The sequence below is a fragment of the Aptenodytes patagonicus genome, chromosome 1 (genome assembly GCF_965638725.1).
Source record: "Aptenodytes patagonicus chromosome 1, bAptPat1.pri.cur, whole genome shotgun sequence".
Classification (NCBI taxonomy): domain Eukaryota; kingdom Metazoa; phylum Chordata; class Aves; order Sphenisciformes; family Spheniscidae; genus Aptenodytes; species Aptenodytes patagonicus.
Genome location: NC_134949.1, coordinates 73,092,107 through 73,119,463, shown reverse-complemented (window position 1 = coordinate 73,119,463; position 27,357 = coordinate 73,092,107). Strand labels below are relative to the sequence as shown.

The 27,357-nt window shown below is 39.3% G+C and overlaps 1 protein-coding gene across 2 annotated transcripts in view; it reads right to left on the bottom strand.

The window, feature by feature from the left end:
• PIK3C2G (phosphatidylinositol-4-phosphate 3-kinase catalytic subunit type 2 gamma) overlaps nt 1–27,357 on the bottom strand; it is a 223,811-nt gene that overhangs the window by 38,633 nt on the left and 157,821 nt on the right. For both annotated transcript variants that reach the window (XM_076328760.1, XM_076328759.1), the window contains 5 exons: nt 18,627–18,783; nt 13,939–14,048; nt 5,393–5,585; nt 4,706–4,827; nt 388–496 (listed from right to left, as the gene is read on the bottom strand). In XM_076328760.1, coding sequence (XP_076184875.1) covers nt 388–496; nt 4,706–4,827; nt 5,393–5,585; nt 13,939–14,048; nt 18,627–18,783 — 691 coding nt within the window. The remainder of the gene's footprint in view (nt 1–387; nt 497–4,705; nt 4,828–5,392; nt 5,586–13,938; nt 14,049–18,626; nt 18,784–27,357) is intronic.

The window sequence follows — 27,357 nt, the reverse complement described above, 5'->3', positions numbered from 1 at the left end:
AATGGAACTTTTCATTTAAAAACTGTAAAAATCAGACTTTTCGATATCTCAAAACCTACTCCTTTTTTTAGACATTACATTCCTCAGAACCTACTCCTTACTGTCAAAAATTCAGTGAATCACTACATTTGGATGGCAGCAAAGGAAGAGAAGTTATTCTGAAAAATGCCCTGCCAGGTCTAATAAACTATTTTTCCGTCATTCTTGGTTTTATCTTACATTCTGATGAATGCTACAATGGCTCCATCTCAAAACGGTTGCATTAGAAGACATGTCATTTATGTCAGGTTTTTTTTTTCAAATGAGGCCATGGAAAGCTTCCTGATTCTTTTGGTACAATGCTACTAAAAGTCATATGCAAATAAAATAAATACTGGAAGTGCTCACATCAGCCAGTTTCCTGGATCCACTTAATAGCTGCTTCAGATAGAGATTCAAATCCTTCACTCTTTTATGTTCAAGATCTGTAAAAGGTAAATGCCATGAGTGGGGAAACCTGCAAAAGAAGAATATTTGTAAGTATAACTCTTGTACTGTATTTGCTGAAAATATTTCTAGCTCTACTTAACAGAAGAAAGTTAACAATTTCTAAGAGGTTTTGCAGGTAGGGGAAGGGATGGGAACAGTGTCCAGAGGATTGTTTACTCTCTGACTCTGGTTCTTCTAATAATTTGCTGATATTCTGTTTCATACTGTATCCCTTTTTCTGCCTAAATCATTAATTAAAAACACAACTAAAAGGCACTTATTTGCATTTTATGGTATCTAAATACCTCTAAAAAATTGGCCCTTTATGATCCCAGGTAAACACTACCCTCCCCATTTTTTGCACTGTGCACAACAGATCTCTGATCTCAGCCCAGGGCTCATGCTATACAAACCCTTACGATAGTCCTGACAAGGACTATTTCTCTCTCAGGTTGAAGGAGCATTAGAAAAGCTATCGGTGCTAAATTGCATGTAATGGGTTTTGTGATATGGATTGCTAATATTGGGATTCATAACTAATATTATGCTTTATGTCCTCTAATCTATGTGATATAGAAAGGTAGAAGTTTTGATCTGGTTGTATTTCATGTTACATCACCACTGTAAATAGTTAACCCTGTCTTGTTTACAAACCTTTTTTTCTGGTACAACCTTGTTTATCCACTAGATCTCAAGAGATATCTGAAGGCTTCAGAAAATGACTAAAGAGCCATCTAGCAGTGCACTACACTGAAAAGAGACACTTGGCCGGCCTTTTGAAAGGCAGCTGGTCAGATCCTACTTTGAACAGGTTTTACCCAATTCCACAGCTCAGTGATAAGATGTCATCAGCTTTTCAAAGGCCAGCCAAATAGCAACACATGGAGCACTGGATTCCCATCCCTAGAGAGGAACACTGGCCAGCTTTGCAAACCACCCAGCTGTAAAAATGGCAAATAGCAGCCTCACCTAGTGAAAATAAAATGACTGAAGATGATTAACCCACAGTTTTTGTTACCAAGAGATTCAATGTAATTAAATTTTATGAACTCTAATTAGACCTGTTGGGTTGGGCTTTTTTAAGCTCGTTTTGTAGCAGAAGGCCTTTTATGAAGGGAATACTGATTAACAAGATATTGTAATTGTTTTTAGGAGTGGACAGATCTTTACCCACCTTGTGTAATACTTCTGAGGAAGAACTCAGCAGATGTTAGCAGCATATTGTATGTATGTATGACCTTTTGATTAGTTTTGCCTATAGCCCTGTAAGATCAGGGCTCAATTAGGCGCTGCACAAATGAATAGTAAGAGGAGATTCTTGCCACATGAAATTACAGTGGCAGGACATATAATGAGGCGGGGGAAGTGATATGACCCAGGATCATGACATATATGAGCTGCACAGATAAAAATAGAGCCCAGGTCATTTGGCACACATAGATAGCCTGTGAATGTTCTGGGTTCCTCTGGGGCACAAAAAGGACTTCTTTCAAGAGATGGTAGGGCGGATGGTAGGGAGGATCTGTTTGGAAGCAGTTTAAAATTAATTAGACTGTATAACACAAAGAGGACTCTGGCTGTAAAATGTAGGACCTCAGAAGATGCATCCTAAACACAGTGGCCAAACAGAGGACAGAGAAAGTGCTGATTGATAGCACCAATAACTCTGCTGCAGTGAAGGACAATATGAACCTTGTGGTAGTACTGAACACTTCTTTAAAAGGCCTTGCTTTTGCTGAATTGCGCCTATGGCTGAAACTGACTGTGCATTTGTGAACACACTTGTGTTAGAAAAGGTTGACTTCCCAAGATGATTTTGAGCTTTGCATCTACCTAAAGCAGATCAGAAAAATATAAACTTGCGCCACGGGCAGACATCCTGCATAGCAGATTCCATTTCCTACTTACTAGCTTGAAGAACATTCTGTGTATAAATTATGTCACTTAAATGCTTTGTTGGGTGAAAAGATTTTTGGCCTTTTAAAAAACAATAATTAAACACAATTAATACTCTCTCTGAAACCAAATAAGAGGGAAGGTGCTAGAGTGCAAGGGCTTGCTTGGGGCAGCCTTGCTTTGACTTATAAATATGAGCTGAATGTCTACATGTCAATAGCAAAATTTCAGATGCTGAGAACTCTGAGCTTTTGCCATTTCTTGCGATATAGCCAGTATTTAACACTTGTATGAAGTAGACTCATATTGCATTATTTCCACCCAATGCGACATGGATATATACAATTTCATGAATTAATACAAAGCATTAACCAAGTCCTTTCTGTTAGCAGTTCCAATTATTCTAGTAATATTATACATTTTACTTTTAAATTATACATTTTCAAACTGATTTTGTGGTTACATTATGGAACAAGGCTTCTTCCTTCCTTTGAAGCATCTGGCATCGGCCAGAGCTGGAGTTTTGTAACACACAGACAGACTAATGGTTTAATATGGTATGGCAGTTTCAGTGATAACTTCCTATAAAGAAATAATTAGGTTTTTATTATTAGGATAAAATCTGGAATACATGAAAAGCCTCAAACTGACAAAGTTCTGTTAGTAAACAACCCAAAACTTTAACATTAAAGAACATACATATGAAGAAACATCATTAAATGAATTACTTTAACACAGTCTTGGGGAAAGATCATACAGTGACAGGTTACTGCTGGGACTGAATTATGACAATAAAGCTCTGGAGTTCTTAGACACAGCCTCAGTATATGCAGATTAACCCTCTGTGAGGTCTGGAACTCTCTTCTGCAGTGAAAATGTTGTGAGGGATTTTATTAAAGGTAGATTTATCTGAAAAATGTCTAGTATTATTTTTGAAATTCACTACACGGTTTCTGAGGTCTATGCATTTCTAAAGAGAAATATATTTTCCTTCAAAGGGCTCTGCTCACCACAGGAAAAAATTATAAATAGGTACTTGTTAAATATTTTATTTCACAACCTAATAGTTAGTGTGCGATTATCTCCAAATCAAAACCATGATTCAAGCACTTTCAGTGTTCAGTTAAATTCCGATTCTCACCAACTGCTGCAAACCAGTTCATGTGAGCCAGTCACAATGAGTCAAATTGGAGTCAAATAAAATCCCCTCAGGTAGGAAAAAGATTCTCTAGAATTAACTAATGTAAAGACATTTAACTGAATGCCTCTCACAAGCTTGAGGGAATATCAAATTTCGATCTGAAATTCGTGGACTTTATTTTTTAAGTAAAAACCATGTTGTTTGTGGCTATTTACTTCAGGTCAAACCTCAAAAACCTTTCTATTTTTCAAGGATATCACTTGAATCGCGTCTTGGTTCAAGTAAACTGCTAGTCTTTTTGGCCAGCTTTATGTTTTATTGTAGATTGAGCTTGAAGAGGGGCTTGTATCAGGTGAGTCAGCATGACTGTTTAGGAGACGACTACTTTGTCCTCAGTGGTGTATGCAGTATAATGTATATGATATTTGTAGAATACATAACTCCACTTGTCTTACCAAAACCATGGATAATCATTACATAAACCAAAGCTGTTTTACATAAGACAGAAATAAACCGTGGGACTCACTGTCCCAGGAAACTGTGAAGAAATAAGATTCAGAATATGAAAAGCAGGAATAGACATGCACACGGATAAAAAGTAATATTCAGAATTATCGCAACTAATGATAGCATATTTTTCAAGAGATATTAAACTGAATGATGCGAGGCACAAAGTATCAAGTTTTGGGGCCGGGATAGTACATAAGATTATTGCGTATTTCTCAGCTGGGGAGTATGCGCATCTTTTTGTAAAAAGGCTGATCACGCCTGCCAGTGTCAGAGATTGGCTTGTTTCTGTTCTGACCCAGTGTGAACATTCCTACACTGCTTTAATATATGGATTTTGCTATGAGTTTTGATCAGCATCATGCAGAAAATAAAAACTATTAAAGGCCCTATCGTGCCTTTAATGAAGTCAATACCACTTACCCTTTGATTTCAGAAATAGCCGTGTCAGGCCTAAGCTGTTCCCCCCTTCTCCTCCCATTAAAAAAGGAACAATAAAATATATAAAAGTTAGACTGTCACAATGGTCTGTGATTCAGTTTCTTCTGGGGCTGAATAGAAGGCTTGACAGAATATGTTGCATTGCCTTTGTGTTTCTAAAAATATGTCTGCCGTACATTTTCTCACATTTTTATCTGTGCACAGAGAGAACCGTTTAACAGCAGAATAACATTCACTAATATGCTGCCTTACTCTGGGAGGGCATGTGATGGAAATTGCTTCTGGAGATGGCTGTGAAGTTTTGAGAACTGGTCGAATGATTTTTCCACAAAAGTGACCACGTTGCAGGTTTGCACCACCTGGACTAGATATAGCTGTATTGGGGAAAAAGGAGAGGTAGAAAAGAGAAATTATCAGAGGCGCACATTAAAAAAAAAGTACAAGAGAAAATATAGGGTGATTTTAACAAAGAAAACCCTTTCTTTAATGTAGTGCCAAGTGTCAGAGAATTCAGTTTGTAATTTATAGTCTTTGCTGCACAGAAAGAGAAACTTGCCTGGATAGCATACAACTCAAACACTGAAAGATCACTGCAGTGTGTGAAAACTAATAATGCACCATTAAAGCATCATATAACAGCCTCCGATTTCTATTAGGCTTCCTAATTTTGTGCCATGCTTTCCTTCTGGATGCTTTAATTAGCTCTTGATTTATTTTTCACTATAGGGCAGGAACTGCTCTCCATAATAGCTCCCTGCTAATAGCTGTCTGCCTGGTGTTCCTTCTCTCCGGTAGCTTATGGCACTGCTGTTCATCCTGTGATCCTTTTAATGTGGCACAAGCACATCTTCTATAAAGGAGGAGGGAGAGTATGTAAGCTCACAGAAGAGTCATTAAAGATCAAGGCAAATGGGGGCAAGCAAAGAATACAATACATACAGAGTCAGATTTTTTGTTGAACCCCAAAATGGTGGCTCTTGCGATTGACTTCTCTGCATCCAGCATCATCCATTCTTGGGGGACAGTCTCTGGAGCTGGAGGCTTTGCAGAGCCTGTCACTGACATCTGTACAAGCGTGTGGATCAAGTTATTGAGTTTAACAGGAAAGCACTCCAAACTTTCCTTTATTTTCCTGAAGAACAAACAAACAGAAGAGGAGTTATTTATGCATCTGTTTTGTTTCCATTTCTTGATCCTTGGTTTCATGGATGCAAGAACCAAAAAGCCCCAAATTCTAAAACCTACCTCACACGAACATGTACACACATACACACCAGTCACCGCTATTTGCAGCAATACAGCATATCCAGCCCCTGAGTTCTACTGCTTAAAGGAGTGCTCCTGCCATAGCCTGTCTCATGGCTTACCTTGGGGTAGTTATTCTTCATGAGCGGGATACCATCAGCCTTCTTTCAGACAATAGACACGGACAGAACATTTCCATGTGTATTTTGAGGAGTTCCAGGGTAGAACAACGTGTTCACTTCGACAGGTAGGAGTGAGTGCCCTAGCACTTTCTTTTTGGTTACACTAACCTCACATGGACTTAAACATGTTTGCGCAAGGCTTTTGCATCCAATTCGTGATTTAGCTGTTCATGACGTGTTGCTAAATCCTCTACACAGTTCTTAAAAGCTCTATCCCTGTGGAGCTGCTTAAGATGAAAGAAAAAGAAAGAGAAATTTTCTCCCCCTATCTCCCCTCATCTCACCCCTGTGCAAGGGCAGCCAGAACACACTTCTAATTTCCTAGAGTTTTAAGATCTTTAATCAGAAAAGACACAATAGATAAAAAAATAACCAGATATACATGTAGATATGTACTGTAAACGTGTTTTAACACCAAAGTGAACTCGACTTGAGAAATAACACTGCAACATAATCACTGGTCTTTGAAGAGTAAGATGCAGTACTCATTAGAAAACACTTGCCCTCTTGAATTCAATTGCTGGTTAAGATCTGTTTAACTTGTGATGCTAATTTTTTTTTTTTTCCCCTATTTCCCTGCTTATTTTTACAGCTCTCTGAAGATATTCTGGATAGGTTCTGAGGTTACAGAGCAACAACCCATTAGTTTCAGGCCATAAGGCAGCAAACCTCTACCAAATGGTCAGGTGTGGGGTTTTTTTTCTTTTTTTTTTTTTCTTCCAGTTTTGGACTATATCTAACTAGCTTACAAGGGCTGACAATACCCTTAACTACCTTCAGCATCCCCTGTTCAAAGCTGAACAAATGCTTCACCTGTTTTTTTAAATTAAATTCTTATTCATGGGTTTCTGTGAAAGGGTTGGATTACGTGCTGCCATCAATTGAAATCAACTCCATTCATCGCATTAGCCTAATTTTCATGATCTCAGATGCTCTGGCTAAAGTCTGTAGCTTCACAGATGCAACCATACCAAAAAGAACATTCTACCTGCAGATAGCTCCCCAGCTCGCCCCCCACAAACTGAGATTTCATTCAAAATACAGTGTGAATTTATTATACACCAATTAGGCATACTAAACTGAGGAAAGAAGATGTATATCTGTAATACATGTAAAGATGTATCCCTGTAATACAGGGAAAGGTATCTCTGAATTGATTCAGTTAATTATCTTAATTATTAATTACATTCTCCAGAAAGAGATACATACAGACTATTTAATAAATAACACAAATTGACACTCAAATGGAAAACAAGAAAACAAATCTCATTTCAAAATATTAGTACAAAATCAATTCAGTGCTGATTAATTAGGTTGCATCTGTGGTGAACTTTTCCTTTTTAAGTCCTATGTATTTAATTTAATGCATAGTTTAAACACTTCCTAAATCACTGAGACATGATTTAGATTATAGAATCTGTAACTGGGCTGTATTATAGCAAAGCAGTTAGGGAATTTGCAATATTACTATAAAAGGCATATTAACTTTGCAGCTAAATACAGTGCATTTTAATTCACATAAAGCAGGCCTTGGCTTATAAACTATTATTAATTCAGATATCATCATTACACAGAACAGCTGATATCAAAAAACCACTATTCTTTCCATGGGTCCATTAAGCTTCTAAAATACTTTTAACACCCAGATTGTTAATCACATGCTTTAAACCTAAACAGAGGCTTTTGTTGTCATTGTTGTAGATTTTCCCTGTGAGTTATTTTAAATTATTGCATTTAAAATAAAATAAAAACAGAAGTATATGTTGTTTTCTCTCTCTCTCGATATTCTGTTTTCTCTCTTTGCAGTCCTCCCTGTTAGAATAGAAAACATTAAGCAATTTTTATGTCATGCTATCAACAAAGAAATTGAAAAGGTCTCTTTGCTCTTCTGATGACATCTCAGAGTGTGTCTTCACAGCAAGGTAGAACAACTCTGGTTATGGTTCTCTGCACTTTCTTTCAGGGGCAAACTGGCTTAAGGAAACCCTCTTTCCCACAGCCTCCCAAAAGCCGGTTCCTAACTATGTATGGAGCAGTGGGGTACATCAAACCCATGTGTCTTATCTTTTTTAATTTTGCCATTTGTTTTTGGCGTGGATTAGTTCACTGACCCAGTTCACCACATTGTGGTAATCTGATTCCCCTTTCTGCTAGCATTTTTAAAGTTCATCCTAAGGATCAGTGGTGGAACTTTCTCCTTGAACTCTTCAAGATCCCCATACACCTTCTTTTCTCTACAGCCATATGAAGTTTAGCCATAGGTGAAGAAGTTGGTAAGGTCATGGGTATTCGTTGCTGAGATCCTCTTGCTCCCTAGGCCATTACCATCTTTGCCTGTGCCTAAAGCTGATTCTGCCTTCACAAAGATGACAAAAAGTTTCTTAGTTATTTCAGAGCTCTGGTAGCCCAAGCTGCTTAGAGAATTAGTGCCTAATGGTCTAGAGATGGGAAAACTGAAGTGACCTGTACGAACGGCATCAAAAGCACAGGTTAATCAGAAGAAAACAGGAAACTGTCATTAACTAGAGTAACATTAATTGTGAATCACGATATGGCTAACACACAGTTTTCAGGCAGAAAAGTTATTATTTTTTCCACACGACAATATCCGTTTACCACGCAGATTGGTGTTTGACCTATTTCTCAGAAAAGTGAGTTAAATATCCGGGAGTATTGAAAAGTAATGACTTTCCGCTTTCCACCTGCTGAACTGACTTTGAATTTCAGATTTGGCTCACAGTCTTTCTACAGAACTGTCAAATTACGGTATCAGGTAAAACACGCACAGACTGGCTGGCTGCTTGTGTAAACAGAGATGGATGAAAAGATTGGCTAATGTTTTCAAGAGTGACTATTGATAGTTGGTGCCTTGATTTTTAGGAAGTAGACATTTCTTATGGGACAGGTATTCTGAGAGCTGGTGCTTAGATCTTTTTGGACACACCAGCCTTTCCCCACAGCCTTTTAAGAGCACATACACTCATTATTACTGACTAGTTATCCAGCTCTTAGTCTTGGCATATATAATAATAAATATTCACCCCAAACTTCAGAATAATTTTCTTTATCATTCTTGATGGTATCCTGCTTCTCATTTCCACCTAGGTCTGAAATAATTTAGAGTATAATGAGCAAAATTTATTTTCATGGGATTCTCAGATGTTAATGAACATGGTGTTTCATTTATATCCCACTTTTCAATCCTTGAATTTACCAGGCTCCATTTTAAAACAAGTTGGGTAGTATGCCCCCAACAGCTCTTAACAGACTTTTCCAGAATATTACTGCTTTCAGGGACAGACCTTTTCTAATTTTCAGCAACATTTATTCATGTACAGTTGATATTCTTTTTGTGTACAGCAGTGATAACCCTTCAGTTTAATACCTTATTTCCCACTGTGATAGTATACGGGCAATAATCATATTCTTTTTACTGCTTATTTTGCTAGGCTTTAAAATCCAGGTTTACTTCAGACTAACTCTGACCCCATGGCCTGAGCACATCATGTACTCTCCTGAAGCGCATCTTCCAGTCTAGTTTCCCTACTAGTCCTCATACGTGCCTCTCTCCGAACAGGGGACATTACTCTCCCCTGAGCTGGTGGCATGTGGGGTTTGTACAACAGTATGAATGCCTCAAACAACATAAATTCAAGGAGGAAGTCTGCCTCTGTTCCTCTGAGGTACATATACCACGATCTTTACAAACTGCTTGAATGTTGCTGAGAGAAGTTTAGTACCGTAGTTTTGTCTATGCCCTTTCAGAAGTCACCAGCTTTCACTGGTGTTTCAATTGTTTGGGAGATTTCTTGCTGGAATATCTGCAGCCACCTGAGAAACAGGCATCGGCTGATCAGTTTGAGATTAGCGTCATGTTTTGAAAGGAGTTATTGTGAACTGTCCAGTTTTGCAACTGCTGGCATTTGTGGTTTGGAGTGGATATGCTTGACCTAGGCAATGACAGGTACTTAACAGATGATTCTGTTAATAAATAAGTAAAGATGGCAGCTGACCCAAGCAGCACCCCCCTCAATCAGGCTGCTGAAGATATGCAATGGTGCTTCACTGGCAATTGTCAGATCCACCGTGCATCTCTTATTCATGGGCTTCTATGAGTGGGTTAGATTGCATACTGCAATCAATTGAAATCAACTCCATTCATTGCATTAGGCTAACTTTAATCCCTTAAAAATAATTTTAAATATACATCCCTTTACAGGCACATTAAAAATGTCAGGCAGCATGCGACACCATGCTGACATTTTAAGACATCTGCAGAAAACCAAAGAGGAAATTTATATCCAGAGGTAAGAGGGGTTTCCAGTTTCTGGTAAAACTGTGTTGTCAGGGGATGAGGAAAGGAGGGAGGGGAAAGGATCAAATTGAGTTTCAAGGATCAAACTGAGTTCAGGGCAGATGCTGGAGAGACAACAATGTTTCATTTGGCACTAGGTGCACAGAACTCACAAGCAAACACAGAAACTCTTGTTTAACTCTCAATTGGTGCATTGTTTATCCATGATCTGAGGGTGCGACCTTCCAGAAGGCTGTAAGCTGTGAGGCTTAACACTGCCGCTCATCAGCTCATAGCAGTGAACTGACCCAATGTGAGAAGAATATAGTACACAAATGAGACCACAGATTGTTGAACATGTCTTAAATCAAGAATGAGAGGAAAGGAATTTGGTAAAACACAGAACGCTTTATGATCCTGAAAGGGCTCAGTACATTACAGTCCAAACTCCGGTAGCATTATTCTGTTGGCTAAAAAGGTGACGGCAAAGAACAAATTAACATTGTTTTGCCAGGAATATTTGTAACATCGTTCATCATTTCATGTTGTTTTTAAACAACAGTAGAGGCAATGTCAGTATTATTGCTCAAACCAAACTCAGACAATTGCTAAAAGCAACCTATTTCTACAGAAATACAGAGAAATACTGTTCTCCTATTTCCACTAGCAGGAGATTGGGGTTTTCAGCAGATACACATTATATGATCAAATCTGAAAGATTACAATAACTACCTTGTACTTAGAACAAGAAATAAGTTTCCGTTGGCAGATTTTAACATTCCAATGACCACACTCCTTACCTAGAAAAGAACTTTTTAAAAACAATAAAATGTTTTTGGACGTAATTATGGAGAAAAAGGAGCTACGAATTGTGAAGGATTTGAGAGCTACTGGAAGTTATGCTAATAACCAGAACCTTCAATTTCCTTGGCTTTCTAAGGACAGGCTGAAAAATAGATACAGGAAAAAGCTACAGAGTGACCATAAGAAGTGGGTGACTGGATTTTTTCTCACTCGGACTTTTTGTATAACAAGGAGGTAGGGAAGAATTTTTCTGAAGGACAGGGATAAAGATGATGTAGGTAATGCAAAGCTCACAAAACCCTCAATATTTTAACATTCCTGGGGCAGGTCGGAAAATGCTTATACAGAGGGCTAAGTTCTGCATGGATCTGGGTATCAAGCCATCCCAAAGTCTTTATTTTGAAAAGTGCCTGGGTACACTTTTCAGAAGTTAAAATACTACTAGACATGAAACCTGACGTCCTGCCCATGTTTAGACTGTAGAAATGTTAGTTTATACATCTGCGGAATTAACACAAATTATGTTCAGACAGGAATAGAAATTAGAATAAAGAAAAAAAAAAAGGCACCAAGAGAAATGAGATCCATGGAAATTCAAGAGCTGATGACAAGAGACTTTATTCTTGCAAATGAGCGTATATAATACAAACATACCCTAAGAGTACTAAAGAACAAAATATGCACCCTAGCAGTATCTGACTTTTCTACGTGATGTAATCTATGGATAATAACAAATTAAAATAAAAACTTCAGCATTCTGAAGGAAATTGGAGCAATAGATCTAGAGTTCACTAAAACCATTTTAGCAGGAAATACAGTTTCAAATAAGAACAGAGCCCACAGCACTGTCCAGATCTGCACCATGATGTCAGTTTTTTTGGTAAGAAGGACTCGAGTGGCATTTCCACTATGAAAGCCTCCATTCAACATCAAGCCTAACAAGAAATCAAATGGGAAGGAGGACACGCTGGCCTCTGAGACCTACCTATAGTCCCTCTGGGCTGAACAGGATGTCCTAATCCTAATATGAACCTCTACCAGGCAACAAAGCAACTCTTCCCACTTCCAAAACAGTGTTGAGCCACATCTCCTTTCTAATGCCAACTGTTATTCCACATGCTTTGGCTGAGAAAGATTGCAGTTGAATTCCCACTCTGAAGTCCCTCGCTTCCTCAAAACACCACAAGCACCTTGCCCAACTCCAAGAAAGAGTGTGGAGCTACAGCTCTGTCCTGAACCCAGCCCTCATCCTTCGTCTGCCAGCTAAGCAAGACTGCAGTGATATTAACCCTAACCATAACCTTAGTCATACCCAATTGAAAAGCATACTGATCCTTTCCATCTCCAGAGGAGCACTGGGCACTAGCTCTGAGCTTTGCATGACACTAATGCAATTTTCACACGGAAGACTCATATTTCCCTATTTGTTATGTATATCCTAGCCTTTTTTCACTAATAAAATGAATTGGGTTTTTTACCCACGAGGGACAGGCACAACCACACAAACTATTTGACAGAATCAAGACTTTTACATTTTAATTAGAAACTGCATATTTCCTATTTGAAGTGGAAATATAAGTCTGTAATTTGGGAATATGTGAAATTTTAAAGGAAAGGATAAGGTAGGAGTAGACGGTAAATGTGAAGCTGTAATTAAATTTTAAAATAAAACAATTTTGTTATGGGGCAAGAGGGAAAGCATATGAAAAAAACAAGTGTTAAAGGAGAACGAACTCAGTGCTCTGCTGTGTGTAAAGTAAAGAAATAATAGTTTTGTTTGAAAGTTTCCCCTTTCTCTTCAAAGAAATGTCTTCCTTAAACTCTCTAGGTCTCTGTTCCAGCCTTCTCTGAACCTGCAGCCTGTTTCCGATTCTAATACACGAAAAAGAGACATATAAACAACACAATTCGAATTGCCCAAAATCTTCAATGGGCCTCTGTAATAGTAATGAGACTGGTTCAGCTGCTCCAGTTCAAGCTTTCATCTCATTTATTCATTGCAACGTGCCCTCTACCTGTACTGAAGGGTAGGGGGATTGCTCTTGCCTCAAGGCAGTTTGCACAGTGCAGAGAACTGCGCTGCCTTATGGGAGCATCCTTTAGGGCTCTGAGTTTGAAAGGAGCCCTTCACTCAGAGTCCAGTGCTGTGACCTGGATGTGTGCACTGCACTTGGGCCAGACTGTCCTTGGGAAATGATGGGGCTGCACAGGACAGGGTCTGACAGGGACAGATTTTCTCATACTGTGCCTAGAATGGGAAAGTGAGTTTCCAAATCCAGTCAGTCTCCACTGGCTCCATCTAGAGCATCATCACATAAACAGCTGGAATTATATGTAATGCAGAGGCCTGACCCGAAAGATCAGGACTGAGGGCTTCAAACTGCTTTTGTACAGGTCATCTGCAGCTCCTCATCAATAATCCTCAGTTATTATCACAAACAAGTGAAAGGTTTCATTATCCTAACACAAATCAAGCTTTAAACATACATATATTCACACACAATGCTTTTCTGTGATAGATTAAGTGCTTAAAAGGAAGATTCTGTATCGTTTTGCAGATGGAGAAACTATGGCTAACAGAGGGGAAGTAACTTGCCTGAAGCAACGCAGAGGGTTAAAAGAAGAGAAGAGGGTATAAAATGCAGGAATTCCAGGTCCTCACTGAGTCCATTAACAAGTTGAAGTGACTTGTTACAAGTGTACCACAAATGTACAACTGTTTCTGCCAGAAATTTGAGGAGATTGGTTATAACATGCATAAGGAATGGACTTTTTTAAACTAAACATGTGAAGACCAATTATCCTTTTGTGTAATTTCACTGATTACAACCTCTTAACAGAACAGAAAACCTGTCTTTTTTTGTTTGGGTTTTGTTGTTTTGTTTATTTTTTTTTTTAATTTGACAGCTTTGCTTCATGCCTGAAGGAGATAAGGTTTCTGGATTATATTCTGGTTTTACCTTGTAAAGTAGCTTGTAGCCTGGAGGTCTGAGTCCTGAGGACGGAGGTTATCATACACATACTTCAGATCCTGAATGCTGTTTAGCTCGGGCAATCCTGCATGCAGCATCTTAAAATAAAGAAATATCATTAGTCCACCAACTATTAAAAAGAAATTTAAATGAAATGGGGCTAACTGGGAAAAGAAAGGTTTTACATCAAAAGGACTTCTGGTAAAACACAAAGTTTTGCTGATCTGAAAAGTGGTTCTGATGCCAGAGCAACGCCTGGAACAGTAAAGTAAATACATTGCGTTGTAAACCTTCACGCTGAGGTGCTGCAAAGAGGCATGGGTCAAAATCATTGATCCATTTTAGTTGTTTATTTTTTCTTCAGATATCATAACCTCAATGTATGCATTGCTAAGCTTCCTTCATAGCCTTCTAATGGTGAAAAAGGGAAAGAGACCAAATGAAGCTACCTGAACAATAGTTAACCACGTTTCTGTTATGCTCACAGTGTTATCCTAGTCCTAATCCAATTTAGTGCAACATCACCTTCTCATTTGTAACTACTGATTCCACCATCACTGCTCTGGACTCCTCCTGCAAAGGGATCATAGATTGACTCCCTTTACAGTCAATGGAGGAGGAAAGTTCCTTTAGACGTCGATTCATAGCAGGAGCCCTGACTTGGGCGCAGAGAACTGCCCTCTGTGGAAGTGTATCATTCTTCATGGATGTGGGACAGGGCTGTTCTAGTTAGTTGGCCAAGTCAGGTTCAAAAGACAGATAGTGCAAATATTCCCCTTGCAAAGTAACACAACAAGCAGGGTAGACAACTGAGTGTGTCCAATTGCCCATACAGCTCTCTCCAAGCATTTTAAAATGTCAACAACAAAAATAATTTTGACTCACTTCAAAACCTACTGATTTTTCTCAACAATCACACTAAGTTGAGAGCGATGCTTTGTGTGTAATGGAGAAAAAAAAATCACTCCTTCACATTGCTCAGAAGGAAATGTATCTAAATTTGCAGTTACTGCTGTGCATTCTTCATTGATATTTATGTCTAGCTCAGACAGAAAGACCCACTGAGTTTTGCGGATAACAGCGAAGAAGGAAGCACTGCTTTTATTTTAAGGTTTGGTTGAGAGGTGAATAGAGTAAGGGCAAAAGAGATGGAGGGGTATTTTCCTTACTCCTTCAAACCTTCTCAATGTTTTAAAGTCAAGTTTCAATATTTTTTATATTTTCTTTTTTGGCATTATGAGGAAAATCTTGCTTCGTATCTGACCCAATCTATACTACTACTGGACAGTTAGATTGTTGTCTCACAGAGTTCTGACTAGCAAGGAGCAGAGAAAATGAGAAAGCTCAATGAAGTGAATTTCAGTGAGTTGAGAGCAGGGACAATAACAACATTCAGCACTTAAGGACACACAATGCTATTTATCTGTGTGCCTTCAACTCATTTCTAAAAGATGATAACAACTCCTGTCCCCTTTAAAAAAAAAAGAGAGTTGCTGAATAGGCAAATTAAGCTTCTTGCCCTGCACTAGAAAACAGAACAATGCCAGATATGAACATAATCTGAATGATCTGTAGTGCAACTGAAAAACAGGATTTTTTTTTTTAGGTTTTCTGCATTGCAGGAGGTGGAAAACCATTTGCTGAAGAAAAAAAAAAAAAAGTCTTTAGCTGGGCAGTACCTACAGAGTGCTTTGCTGGCTGCGAGGGGGTCTTAGAGGCTTACTATAGTGCTTCATCCCTTTTGCTCCATATAGCATATCTTTCGTGTTTCCAGTCCCCTGATGGAGGAGAAAACTGTGGCTAGTGATACCAGATGCTAATTAAACAAGACATGGAACAACTGTTCAGAAAACAACTACAGGTCACCCAGGGCAACTCAAATGTCACTAGATGCCTAAGTTTAAGTGCCTGCACTGCTCCCCTCGTTTGGCCACACATATGTCTGGACCTACCACACCCAGGCCTTCTGACTCACTGAGTGGAGCTGCCTATGCTCTCCTTGGGCCTAGATTCAGAGCTGGTGTGTGACGCTTAGCCCACCATCCCATGAAAAATGAATAGTCCTGGCATGTACTTTCCATGCGTTAGCCCTCCAAAACGGGGGTGTTTCCTGATCCTCTTTTCCCAAATGCTGTTTCTGAGTTGTAGAAGGGTGAAATGACTTGTATGGGGACATGGGATTCTTGAGTCTTAGATCTGCTCTGTCTAGGTACTCTCTCCTGTTTTATTCTATTAGGTCGACCTGTTTCTTGTTACAACAGAGGCAAATGGATCAATTACTTGCTGTCTAGTGTCACCTCTAAGCCCCTTTTAATAATTTTCTACCTGAAAAATCTTTATAACAGCAATGGATTTTGCATTTTTTTAAACTAATCAAAAGGTGTTTGTGTCCTGCAATCACCCTCTTTATAATAGTTCACATCAATTCTTTAATGAGAGCAAAGCTGATGAACTACAGGCATTTACACGGCTGAACTCTGCCAGCAGACTCTTGGGTCTCCCACACATGTTTCTGCTTTTGAAAGTGATGGAAACTTCATGGATTGTTTCTTACTCCCAGTAGCAAATGTCAGTACAGCTCCAGAAATATGCTGCTCACCACCAAGAAAAAGCATCAAATCCCAAACTGGGCCCAAAACCCCAAACTGTTGTTCATAATCACGGTTTGCTAGAAACCACTAACAGTTACTGACCATCCAGAACACAGTTTACCACTCCTGTGAAGTACTGTACTTTTTAAAAATATCCTTATTGTTTAGATTTTTAACCATGTTTTATAAATAGCATCTCAGGAAACAGAATGTGGGAGGGGAAAGAAAGATTAATGATGCAGATTTCCAGATAGTGAGAGAAATCTTAGACTGTCACTGATACAAATAGGCAGTGGTTAGTTTATCTTGCCCCTTCATGATAACATCTGATATTTTGTATGGAAATGAATCCAAAGTGGAACTTCTTCACAGTCTATTTACTTTTCTTGAAATGACCCATGAAACTAAAACATTTTGATACTTACAGTTTCCGACCAACACTCCATTTCAAGCACAGAACCAGACTCACCCTTCCAAACATCACTGGCAAAAACAAGGTGCTTGCAAACTTGTCTTGTTTGTTTAATTTCCTTTTGATATGAAGTGCTCACCAATGGGGTGTGAGTATGGTGCCAGTTATTTTTTAATTATGAAATGCAACACAATTGACTGAACTGCAGCCCATTGACAAATGTTAAAACATATCTGTATGCTGACTTTTAGCTCAGCACTATTACCTCTCCTTAAAGATCAGCAGAAACAAAAGAAGACGCAGTATGTCCTGAATGTTATATCCAGGCAGAGATAGCTAGTTATTTCAGAGCTCCTGCCAGGAACATTTTCCTAACACTCTCTCTTTGTTATCCCAGACTAATGTAACATCATTATCTCTGCTGACTGCAGAAAAAGGACTGCACTGGGGACAAGGAGGTGGGCAGAAGATGTAGTTATATTTGCAGCATGATGTCTTAGGCAACCTGTTCAGAAATGCAGAGATTACTGCTGTGGATGAGAGAGCATGGGTGCTCCTGAGTTTTCCAGAGGCTCTTTAACTTAGACAGTAAATCCAACTGCACTTTCACTGCAAAATCATGCTTTATGACAGGAATGCAGTTTTGCTGCACCTTTGTGACTAGCAGGGTTAAGAGATCTGGGGCAATCCTTCCTGCTTCATATTGGGAAATCACTCACTGTACCACTGCATGAGAATCCATGGACAAGACAGAAACAAGATGAGCAAATTCTTGCCATTTCTCCCCTCCCCATTGCAGAAGTTGGAGACGATAGAGCACTGTTTACGGAGCAACTTCTTGGCTGTAGCCCAACCTCAGCAGGGGTTCTGTTCATAAGGTTATGTAGATTTTTTCATGCACAGACCAGTCAGCTAAGTTTTGCATGGGGCCCTGGACAAAAGTTTTAGATTAATATCTTAGCCAAGCAACTTAGCAAATATTAGTTAATTTAATATTCTTATTCTACCCATGAAGGGGGAAAATCATTAACTTTTCACACACAAGTAAATAGAGGCATAAAAGTTATGGAATCTGCCACAACATGTGAATCAGTAGGAATACTTAAGGGATAAAAACTCCGAGAGGTCTTAAAATCCTATACAAAAGGATTTTTAAACCTGTGTTAATATGGGTAGTGCTCTTTTTTCCCTGTGTTTGCCATCCTAAGAAGGGAGTGTGGACATGTGCAAAAAACCATTCTAATGGCATCACTGTTAGCTGCCGTGCTGCTAGGTACTGTCACGTGACCCTCTCTGTGAAATATTTAGTTTATTTTATCTTGCTGTAACCATGAACAGGATTGGTAAATGATTGTTAGAAGACCTAGAAAAAGAGCTGAGTGAAGTTCCTGAATGTGAAACTTGTACCCGGCTTCTTTGGCAGTTTTCTGCTATTTTGTAAAAAAGAATGCATTAAAAGAAGGAAAAAATCAAGCAGCTTAGCTTGTCTTTTCTCAGAAGTTAGTACTGAAACTGGATAGGTTTTTTGCACAGGAAGTGCCAGCACTAACATTTCCTGCAGTGCAGCTGATACCTCTTCAAATCATAGTGCTACTGGAGGCAGCAGAGAAGTGGTAAAAGGGAAGAGGACACCAGAGGAAATTGATTTTTGGTTTCATCCTCAAGCTTCTTACCATCTCCAGCAGTTTCAAGAGTAACTGGCTGTGTCTCCTGACTATATTATAAGCTCGACAACAAAGCTCCACAAACTCTTGAAAACGCTGTGGGTTTTTTCCACCTTCTGTGATGAAATACTCCATCTCTGATGTGAAGATGAAGGGAGCTCGGTCCCTGGAAAAGAGAACAATTACATGAGAAATATCACCGAAAATAGCAAATCATGCAAGACAGTTAATATTTGTAACTCATTATTCACATTTGTTTTTCTACTATTACCTTCCTCATTATTTCATCTCTCCCTTCCTCAGTGTGGATAGCTCTATTGCTCTGCCTGGTGTCACTCACTAATTGGGGCAGAGACAGGTCTCACAGCAAGAGCTTCTTAGTGAGAAAGCCATCAACTGAACAAGTTTGGAGCTTACATGTTTTCTTCTGGCTCTTCTTTGCTTTTCTTTCTAAACTCTCATTGCTTTAATTTCTTCACTCCACCCTGAAAGTGAATCTGGAAAAAAGTTCTCTCCTGGTATTGAAATATTTAAAAGTTGTTCTCAGAGAGGATGGGATATAAATATCAACTCCCCATTAGGCAAGAAGTGAATTTAAGAAAAAAACTACAATTCCACAATCCAACAGCAACAACAAATACAACATATGATGCTATCATTAAATATACACCATTCTAAAGGGATGTTTCTGACCCAAGTTACAACAGAATAAACATAAATGTATTGTCTTGTTTTCTGTACAGTTACTCTTTATTTACCCTAGAGTAAATGAGGTGCAGAATCTGACACTGTCTTGCCTTTTTTTTATTATCACTAGCATAGTTTGTGGCTATGGCATGCTACTGCAGAAGAAAACAGATTAGCCAGGCTTCTGCTAACAATCGTATCATCTGACAGTTTCAGAAAGGCCTGATATACTGCATCGTTGCACAGACAAAACTACTGCAGTGATTTACTCATCACAGCTGTGTATGCAGAGGCATGTAAACAGATTAGAGGGCTATGTTCCAAGGAAATATACACAGCGTGTTAACCCTTAATTTAAAACGAGCCCGAATAAACTGAATTTTTTTGGGAAGCCTGAATGCAGAAAAAAATTTGAGGATCTCAGTTTCTTGCTAAAACCTCAAACATGGGCTGAGTCTGAACGCACTCTGCTTGCTGATTCATTTGTAAATGAGACAGAGAAGCTTTCCTAGGAGTTTTCCTCATTTTCCTATGAAAATACCTGCCTTCTATTATCATAGAAAGTCATAGAATCATAGAATCATAGAATCATTAAGGTTGGAAGAGTCCTCTAAGATCATCGAGTCCAACTGTCAACCCAACATCACCATGCCAACTAAACCATGTCCCTAAGCGCCTCATCTACACGTCTTTTCAATACCTCCAGGGATGGGGACTCAACCACTTCCCTGGGCAGCCTGGTCCAATGTTTAACCACTCTTTCAAGGAAAGACATTTTTCCTCACGTCCAATCTAAACCTCCCCTGGCACAACTTGAGGCCATTTCCTCTTGCCCTATCGCTAGTTACTTGGGAGAAGAGACCGACACCCACCTCGCTACAACCTCCTTTCAGGTCGTTGTAGAGTGTGATGAGGTCCCCTCAGCCTCCTCTTCTCCAGGCTAAACAACCCCAGTTCCCTCAGCCGCTCCTCATAAGACTTGTTCTCCAGACCCTTCACCAGCCTCGTTGCCCTTCTCTGGACACGCTCCCGCACCTCAACGTCCTTCTTGTAGTGAGGGGCCCAAAACTGAACACAGGATTTGAGGTGCGGCCTCACCAGTGCCGAGTACAGGGGCACGATCACTTCCCTACTCCTGCTGGCCACACTATTTCTGATACAGGCCAGGATGCCATTGGCCTCCTTGGCCGCCTGGGCACACTGCCGGCTCATGTTCAGCCGGCTGTCAACCAGCACCCCCAGGTCCTTTTCCGACAGGCAGCTTTCCAGCCACTCTTCCCCAAGCCTGTAGCATTGCATGGGGGTGTTGTGGCCAAAGTGCAGGACCCGGCACTTGGCCTTGTTGAATCTCATACAGTTGGCCTCGGCCCATCGACCCAGCCTGTCCAGGTCCCTCTGTAGACCCTTCCTACCCTCGAGCAGATCAACACTCCCGCCCAACTTGGTGTCGTCTGCAAACTTACTGAGGGTGCACTCAATCCCCTCGTTCAGATCATTGATAAAGATATTGAACAAGACCAGCCCCAGTACTGGGCCCTGGGGAACACTGCTCGTGACCGGCCACCAACTGGACTGAACTCCATTCACCACAACTCTCTGGGCCCGGCCGCCCAGCCAGTTTTTTACCCAGCGAAGAGTCCACCTGTCTAAGCCGTGAGCCGCCAGCTTCTCTAGGAGAATGCTGTGGGAGATGGTGTCAAAGGCCTTACTGAAGTCCAGGTAGGCCACATCCACAGCCTTTCCCTCATCCACTAGGCGGGTCACCTGGTCATAGAAGGAGATCAGGTTGGTCAAGCAGGACCTGCCTCTCATGAACCCGTGCTGGCTGGGACTGATCCCCTGGTTGTCCCGCTCATGCCTTGTGAGCACCCTCAAGATGAACCACTTCATAATCTTCCCCGGCACTGAGGTCAGGCTGACAGGCCTGTTACCAAGTTGCTTGTTGTCAAGTTGCCATGAGATTCTAGGCTGCAGCTGGAAGTCCTAGTCACAAGAAATGTTCAGGTGGCCTTCCCTTTCTTATGTCTGGAAATTCTTCCTGTTTTACATTGAAGATAACTTTGAAAGCAGACCTCCTATGGGTGTCGTTCACCTCAAAGCAGCCCCGGCCATCAAGGTTTTTTTTAATACATTATTCAATTTCAGCTAGGTAGTACTCGGAATGATAAAGGTCCACAATAGTCATCCTTTCCTTCCACATTTTTCTGTATTATGCAAGATGTGAGTTCACAGTGTGATAGTTATGTTGCGGTATGACTGTTACATAGTTATTGTGTAGTTTTGTGCTGTAGCTCTCAGAGAGTTACAAACCTGTGTCTATTACTGATTTCAGAGAGCAAGATTTTCCCAGAACCTTCATTCATCATTCATTCATTCATTCATTCATTCATTCATTCATTCATTCATTCATCTTTTAGCTTATCTTTTGTTTAGCAGTGGTATTTAAAGTAGACATTAAGTATTAAATAAATTGATGCAATAAGGGACACAGAAGTCAATTTGTTGAAGCCAATAAGAAAAAGAGAGCGAGCCAGAAAATTAGCAACATTAACATTTTCATTTATCTGTGGACAGAAGTCTAATCTAAATCCTGATTTAAAAGCATTTTAGCATCTTGAGAATGTTTAAAAAACAAATCTGTTTATTTTCTGCATTTATGTTTTTGGGCTAAAATATTCCAAGTCAAAACTACTGCTGTAAAGGTCCCATGTGATGTATTATGTTCAAAATTCACATTTGATTTCTGATGTCCAACTGCATCAAGAGACACAATTACACTATGAAAACATAGCTCTTTCTGAGCTAGTCCAAGTCTCCCACATTAAGCTCTCTGAGCTGAAAACAGATACTGCAATCAGAAATTACTGGAAGAAATATGGTGTTTATCATTGTTGGGTTGGGCTGTGGGCCAACTTCCACATAATGCAATGACTGCAACACTAGTCAATTCTCTTACTGTTGTTGCTAAAGGATCCTTTTGAACATATAACTGATATTTTAGTATTTATATTATTTATAGATTAATTTACTTGTAAGATGATTTTAAGCAGTTTTACAAGGTTCTTAAATTTCTCAGTATCATTTAAGACTGTCTTCTAAGGTGGTAGGCCTGTCCTCCCTTGTTAACCTGCAAAATACAACGTAGAAATTTGCTTTCCCTGGTTTTCCTCAAGGTCTTGTGATATCAGAGCCTCTCCTGCAAGGTAACCCCTGCAATCAGTCAGATGCTGAAGCTCCATTCCTGCATGTGTCTAAGTAAGCCGGCTGCTCATAAAGGGAACACTTTGCAGTTGAAATTAAAAAAACACATAAACCCAACTTAGTATAGGAGACAAGACCCACCAGAGGGAATAATACAGTCATTTATCATGAGAATATTAAAAAGCAAAGTTTCAGTGGGAGGAGACGCTTACTCTGAATGAAAGAACATTAAGGATTCTGAGAAACCAATTGACAGGGCTGAATGTCTGCATATAGATGCAAAATGTTCCTTGCTGCTTTCACAAACTCCTTTGAAATATAAAAACATAGAAGGGGATAGTCTAAAAATTACTCCAGCAAAATTACAAACAGCCAAGTCAAGTCACTGTCCATCATGCATGGGAAAATTTACGTCAGCAAACATAGAGGCTGTTTTAGCCTACATAAATAAAAAAGCAACGCATGCCCTGGTATTGCATGAGCATTCCAATTTATCACACAGAGACACATGCAAATGAACCTCACCCCTGTGCACAGCCTGTATTTCTATATTTAAACCAGTACATCTCTAACTGACAGCCATCTTTCAGGCACATAGCTAAGATCATATTACATGATGGCATTTATTCAGAAGACATGCAATGCATCCAAAGGCCTGGTAATACATGAAAGACATAACTCATTTGGACATAAATCTATTACATAGCTTGCTCACATGAAGTTATCTAAAAGATATAAAAATGAAATACTTCTGACCCCAAAACATACCCTCAAGATCACAGCTAAGCCCTAAAATACTTCACATCCATAGGATGTTCAAAGACCAATGACCGTGTTACAGCCAATGGGACAAGAGCCCCTTGGCCTAAAATCTGTATCTATTAGAACTTGCTGCTTCCATCAAATTAATGAAACGACTGGCATCAGTTTAACAAAACTGGTATGATGAAGTATTTTCAACTAAAAGCCTTTTACCATATCTCTGTAGAAGACCAAAAGCCTTTTTTTTTTCTTTATGTTGTGCTAAAGAAATACAGAATTGAAGCATTCCTGAATGACCTCTACTGTATAATGGTAATGTCAGGTACCATCATTTCTAGGAAAAAAAGCCTCATTGAGAGAGCTGGTGTGGCTTGAGATAGACCAAAGATGTACAGCCAATAAGCCTCCCAAAATCATTAAAGCTACCTTATCACAGCTCACTCACTCTTTTTTTTCCCTTTTTTTTTTTCCCACTAAAGCCCTAGATGACATTAATGAGCCCTTTGGTTTTATAATAGAAATCAGTCAAAAAGGCAATACCCCCGTTTATGACAGCGTCTGATTGCAGTACTGGACCTTAAAGACTTATACTTTACTATGGCTGTGACAAAAGAGTTTACTCAAGTCATTCAGTGAAAAGCAAGGCTAGTTTTATGGTGGTTTTATTCTTTTTTTCTTGTGTCCTGCTTTTAGAGATTTAAGATTTTCATGGGAATGTGTTTTGCAGTTCCTCTGGAGATTAAGAATGTTTGGATGATATGTCGTGAGAGGGAGGAAAGAAAGGAAACCTCAAGCAACTGAAGACATCATCATGCAAAAACAAACTTTGTCTGGGGTGATGGGAACATTTACTGGGACTTCACCGTAGGCTAGAAATATGCTGCCTTCCAAGAAGACCAGTAAGATCATCAGGATTTGTTATGAAACACTAGATGTAAACTGATTAACAAAGCTTGCAAGGTCAACAATGGTTTTAGTTTTTCCTACTATGAATCTCACGGTGCAGAACATTTAAGAAAGATACATTGACTTCCTTTTATATTAAGTAGAAAAAGCATATGAGATAATCAAAAACAAATGACCTTTACTCTGATCCAATCTAAACTTCCTAATAACATAGTTATGGAAAAGTTCAACTCAAACACAGTAATACAATATCAAAATAGTTGTAGTCCAAGTTGTCATATGGACATAGGAGACAGTGCGTGAGAAACCATACAGAACTGTTTGCAATTTAAAAATCATCTGCTCAGCAGTGTACGCCCCCATATATTCCCTGACTGCTTTAAAACCATTTCGGCTGAGTCAAGAGTGACTGATAGTATTCAGCATGACTACGTGGAATTTAGATGTATCCAGTAAAACAGGAAAAGCTTTTAGGGAGTGTTTGAATGCTGACATCCTTTCCTCTGCAGCAAAAGCCAAAAGCTTATTGAAGAACACACACAAAATAAATGAACATGAGTACTTATTTCTCTAAGCCAAGTGAAAATATCTAATCATAGTAATCATATATATTTGTAGACACAGAAAAAAACACAAGCAAGTATATTCCTTCCATATATTAAAGAACGAAACAGTGAACAACTGCACAATACAATTCGTCTCAAGCAAGCACATAAAAAGTCATTAAAAATATGCCTAGAAAGGGAACCACAAGAGATACTCCATCTTTCTGCTTACCAGGACAAGATCAACCATAAACATGCTTCTGAGATGCTTATTTAGCTTTTTCTCAAAGATTTTTAGTGACAGAGTTCTGCTCCAACCTCTCTATCAAATTTCTGTTCCAGTATCTCCCCTCACAGAGTTTTTATCCTTAATGCCTAATCTAACCTTGCTGTGCTTTTATCCTGTTAATTCTTGTTCTTTCCTAAGGGAACATGAAGATCCCATCTCCTTTACAGCAGCCTCAAATGTATTTGCAGACTGTTATTATGTCTTTCCTCAATCTTCTGTAGACAATTGTTTCAACCTTTTCTCATAAGTCTTGTTTTCCAGATGTCTGATAATTTTAATTGCTTTTCTCTGGACTCCTTGTAATTTCTCTGGGCTCCTTATCCACTTTCTAAAAGTAAAATGTTGAAAATATTCCAGCTGAAGTTTTACCAGTGTCACGTGAAGCAAAAGGATTACTTCACATTTCATGCTTTCCAATTCAATATTCTATCATCAACTCATATTCAACTTCTCTGTAGTATAACTCTCAGATCCCTTTCTGAAAAACTACCCATCACTGCTAATCCCAACTTTCACCACAGTCAAAAACTCTTATAATAGGCCTCTGCTAAAAAATGAACAAACGTATTCTCTATCCCATCATACTGGTTGCTAATGAAAACACTGAAAGATGTCAGTCCCATCACAAACCTGTTATAGGACATGACAGTCATTCAGCAAGCATAGAATCTAAATGACGTAAATATATTTTAAGTGACCTCATAACAGAGCAGTAGTTCTGAGCATTGTATAAAATATAAATACTTCACTTGCTGGACTTGGCAGCAGTTTTCCCATTGACTTCAATGACAGTTGCTACCACATACATTTTCACTGGCTTGTATTGCAAATCTATGTTCAGATTTTTCTGTTTTCTATTTCTTCTAGTGAAGAAATCTTGCTAACAGTTCCACAGATACATGTCTGCTCCTGAAAAGTGTAAACTTTCTTGCTGAAACTCTATTCTTCAAATCACCCAGAACTAATGTATATCCATCCATGTCTAAATAAAATGACAGTCTAAATTTCAGTTGCCAAATAGTAATTACAATGCTATAAAAAGGAATAGAAGAGAGAAGTGAATTAGAAAATTTGAAACAGCTTTCCAAAAAACCAGAATTTATTTATCCTGAGGGATTTACTCTCAATTGTATTTTTAATTGCTTTTATTTCCGGTAACAGACAGATGGAGAGTCGCTTGCCCAAACGGGGAACTCATGACTAAGCTTCAAGGCAAAAAGGACATATATAGGAAGTGGAAGTAAGGACTGACTGCAAAGGAGAAATACGGAAACTCTGCCTGGGCACGCAGAAATGGTGTTAGGAAAGCCAAAGCTCAACTGGAGTTAAAACTGGTGGTGGACATGAAGCATAACAAGAAGTTCTCCTGATACATCATTAGTAAAAGGATGAACAAAGAAAATGTGGACCTGCTGCCGATTGGTGATTTAGTGACATGGGAGCACAGACAAGGCTGAGGTACTCATCGCCTTCTTTGCCTCAGTCTTCACTGACAAGGCCCCCCAGGTGGTTGGCAGCGAGCTGAGCATGAGCCAGTGGTGGGCCAAATATGAGCCCTGGAAGCGATGAAGGCTAATAGCATCCTGGGCTGTATTCATGGGAGAGCAGCCAGCAGATGCCCTTTACTTAGCACTGTTTATTCATAAATCCATATCCTGCCAAAACAAGAAAGATGTGCTAACTGGATTAAGTTCAGCAGAGGGCCACCAAGACGTTTGGGGGGCTAGAGCATTGCCTATGCAAGGAGGCAGAGGCTAGAGCAAGGTGGGCTTGCTTTTACCCAGGAGTTTAGAAGGTTTTCAGGAGACCAAACAGCAATCTTCTAGTATCTGTCGGAGGTTATGAAACAGATGGATCCAGGCAAGAATAAGAGAGAAAATGGAAACAGCTGAGGTTCTGACTGGCCATAAGAAAAAAACCCTTCACTATGAGGATAATTAAATATTGAAACAGGTTGTCTGGCGAGGTTATCCTGGGAGGTTTTCAAGATTCAACTGGACATGGCCCTGGGTAAACTGGTCTGAATTTAGTGTTGACCTTATCCTCTTAATACTTACACAGAAAGATTCCTGAATGCCCTGAACATCCTTGGCTCAGGTAAACTGCATGACATGGACATTCAAAACATGCATCTAATATTTTTGACCTACATTCTTCAACCAAATGACCAGAAGTCAAGTCTATACCAGATAACACCATTTTAACTCTATTTTCTGCCATTTCTGCTGCTGTTTGAGGTATCTACTGCATAAAAATTTTTCTAACTACAAATTTGAAATCTCATTTCTGATTACAGTTTTACCCACATTATTTTTATATTAACAGCTATCTTTAAAGGCAGAAACATCAA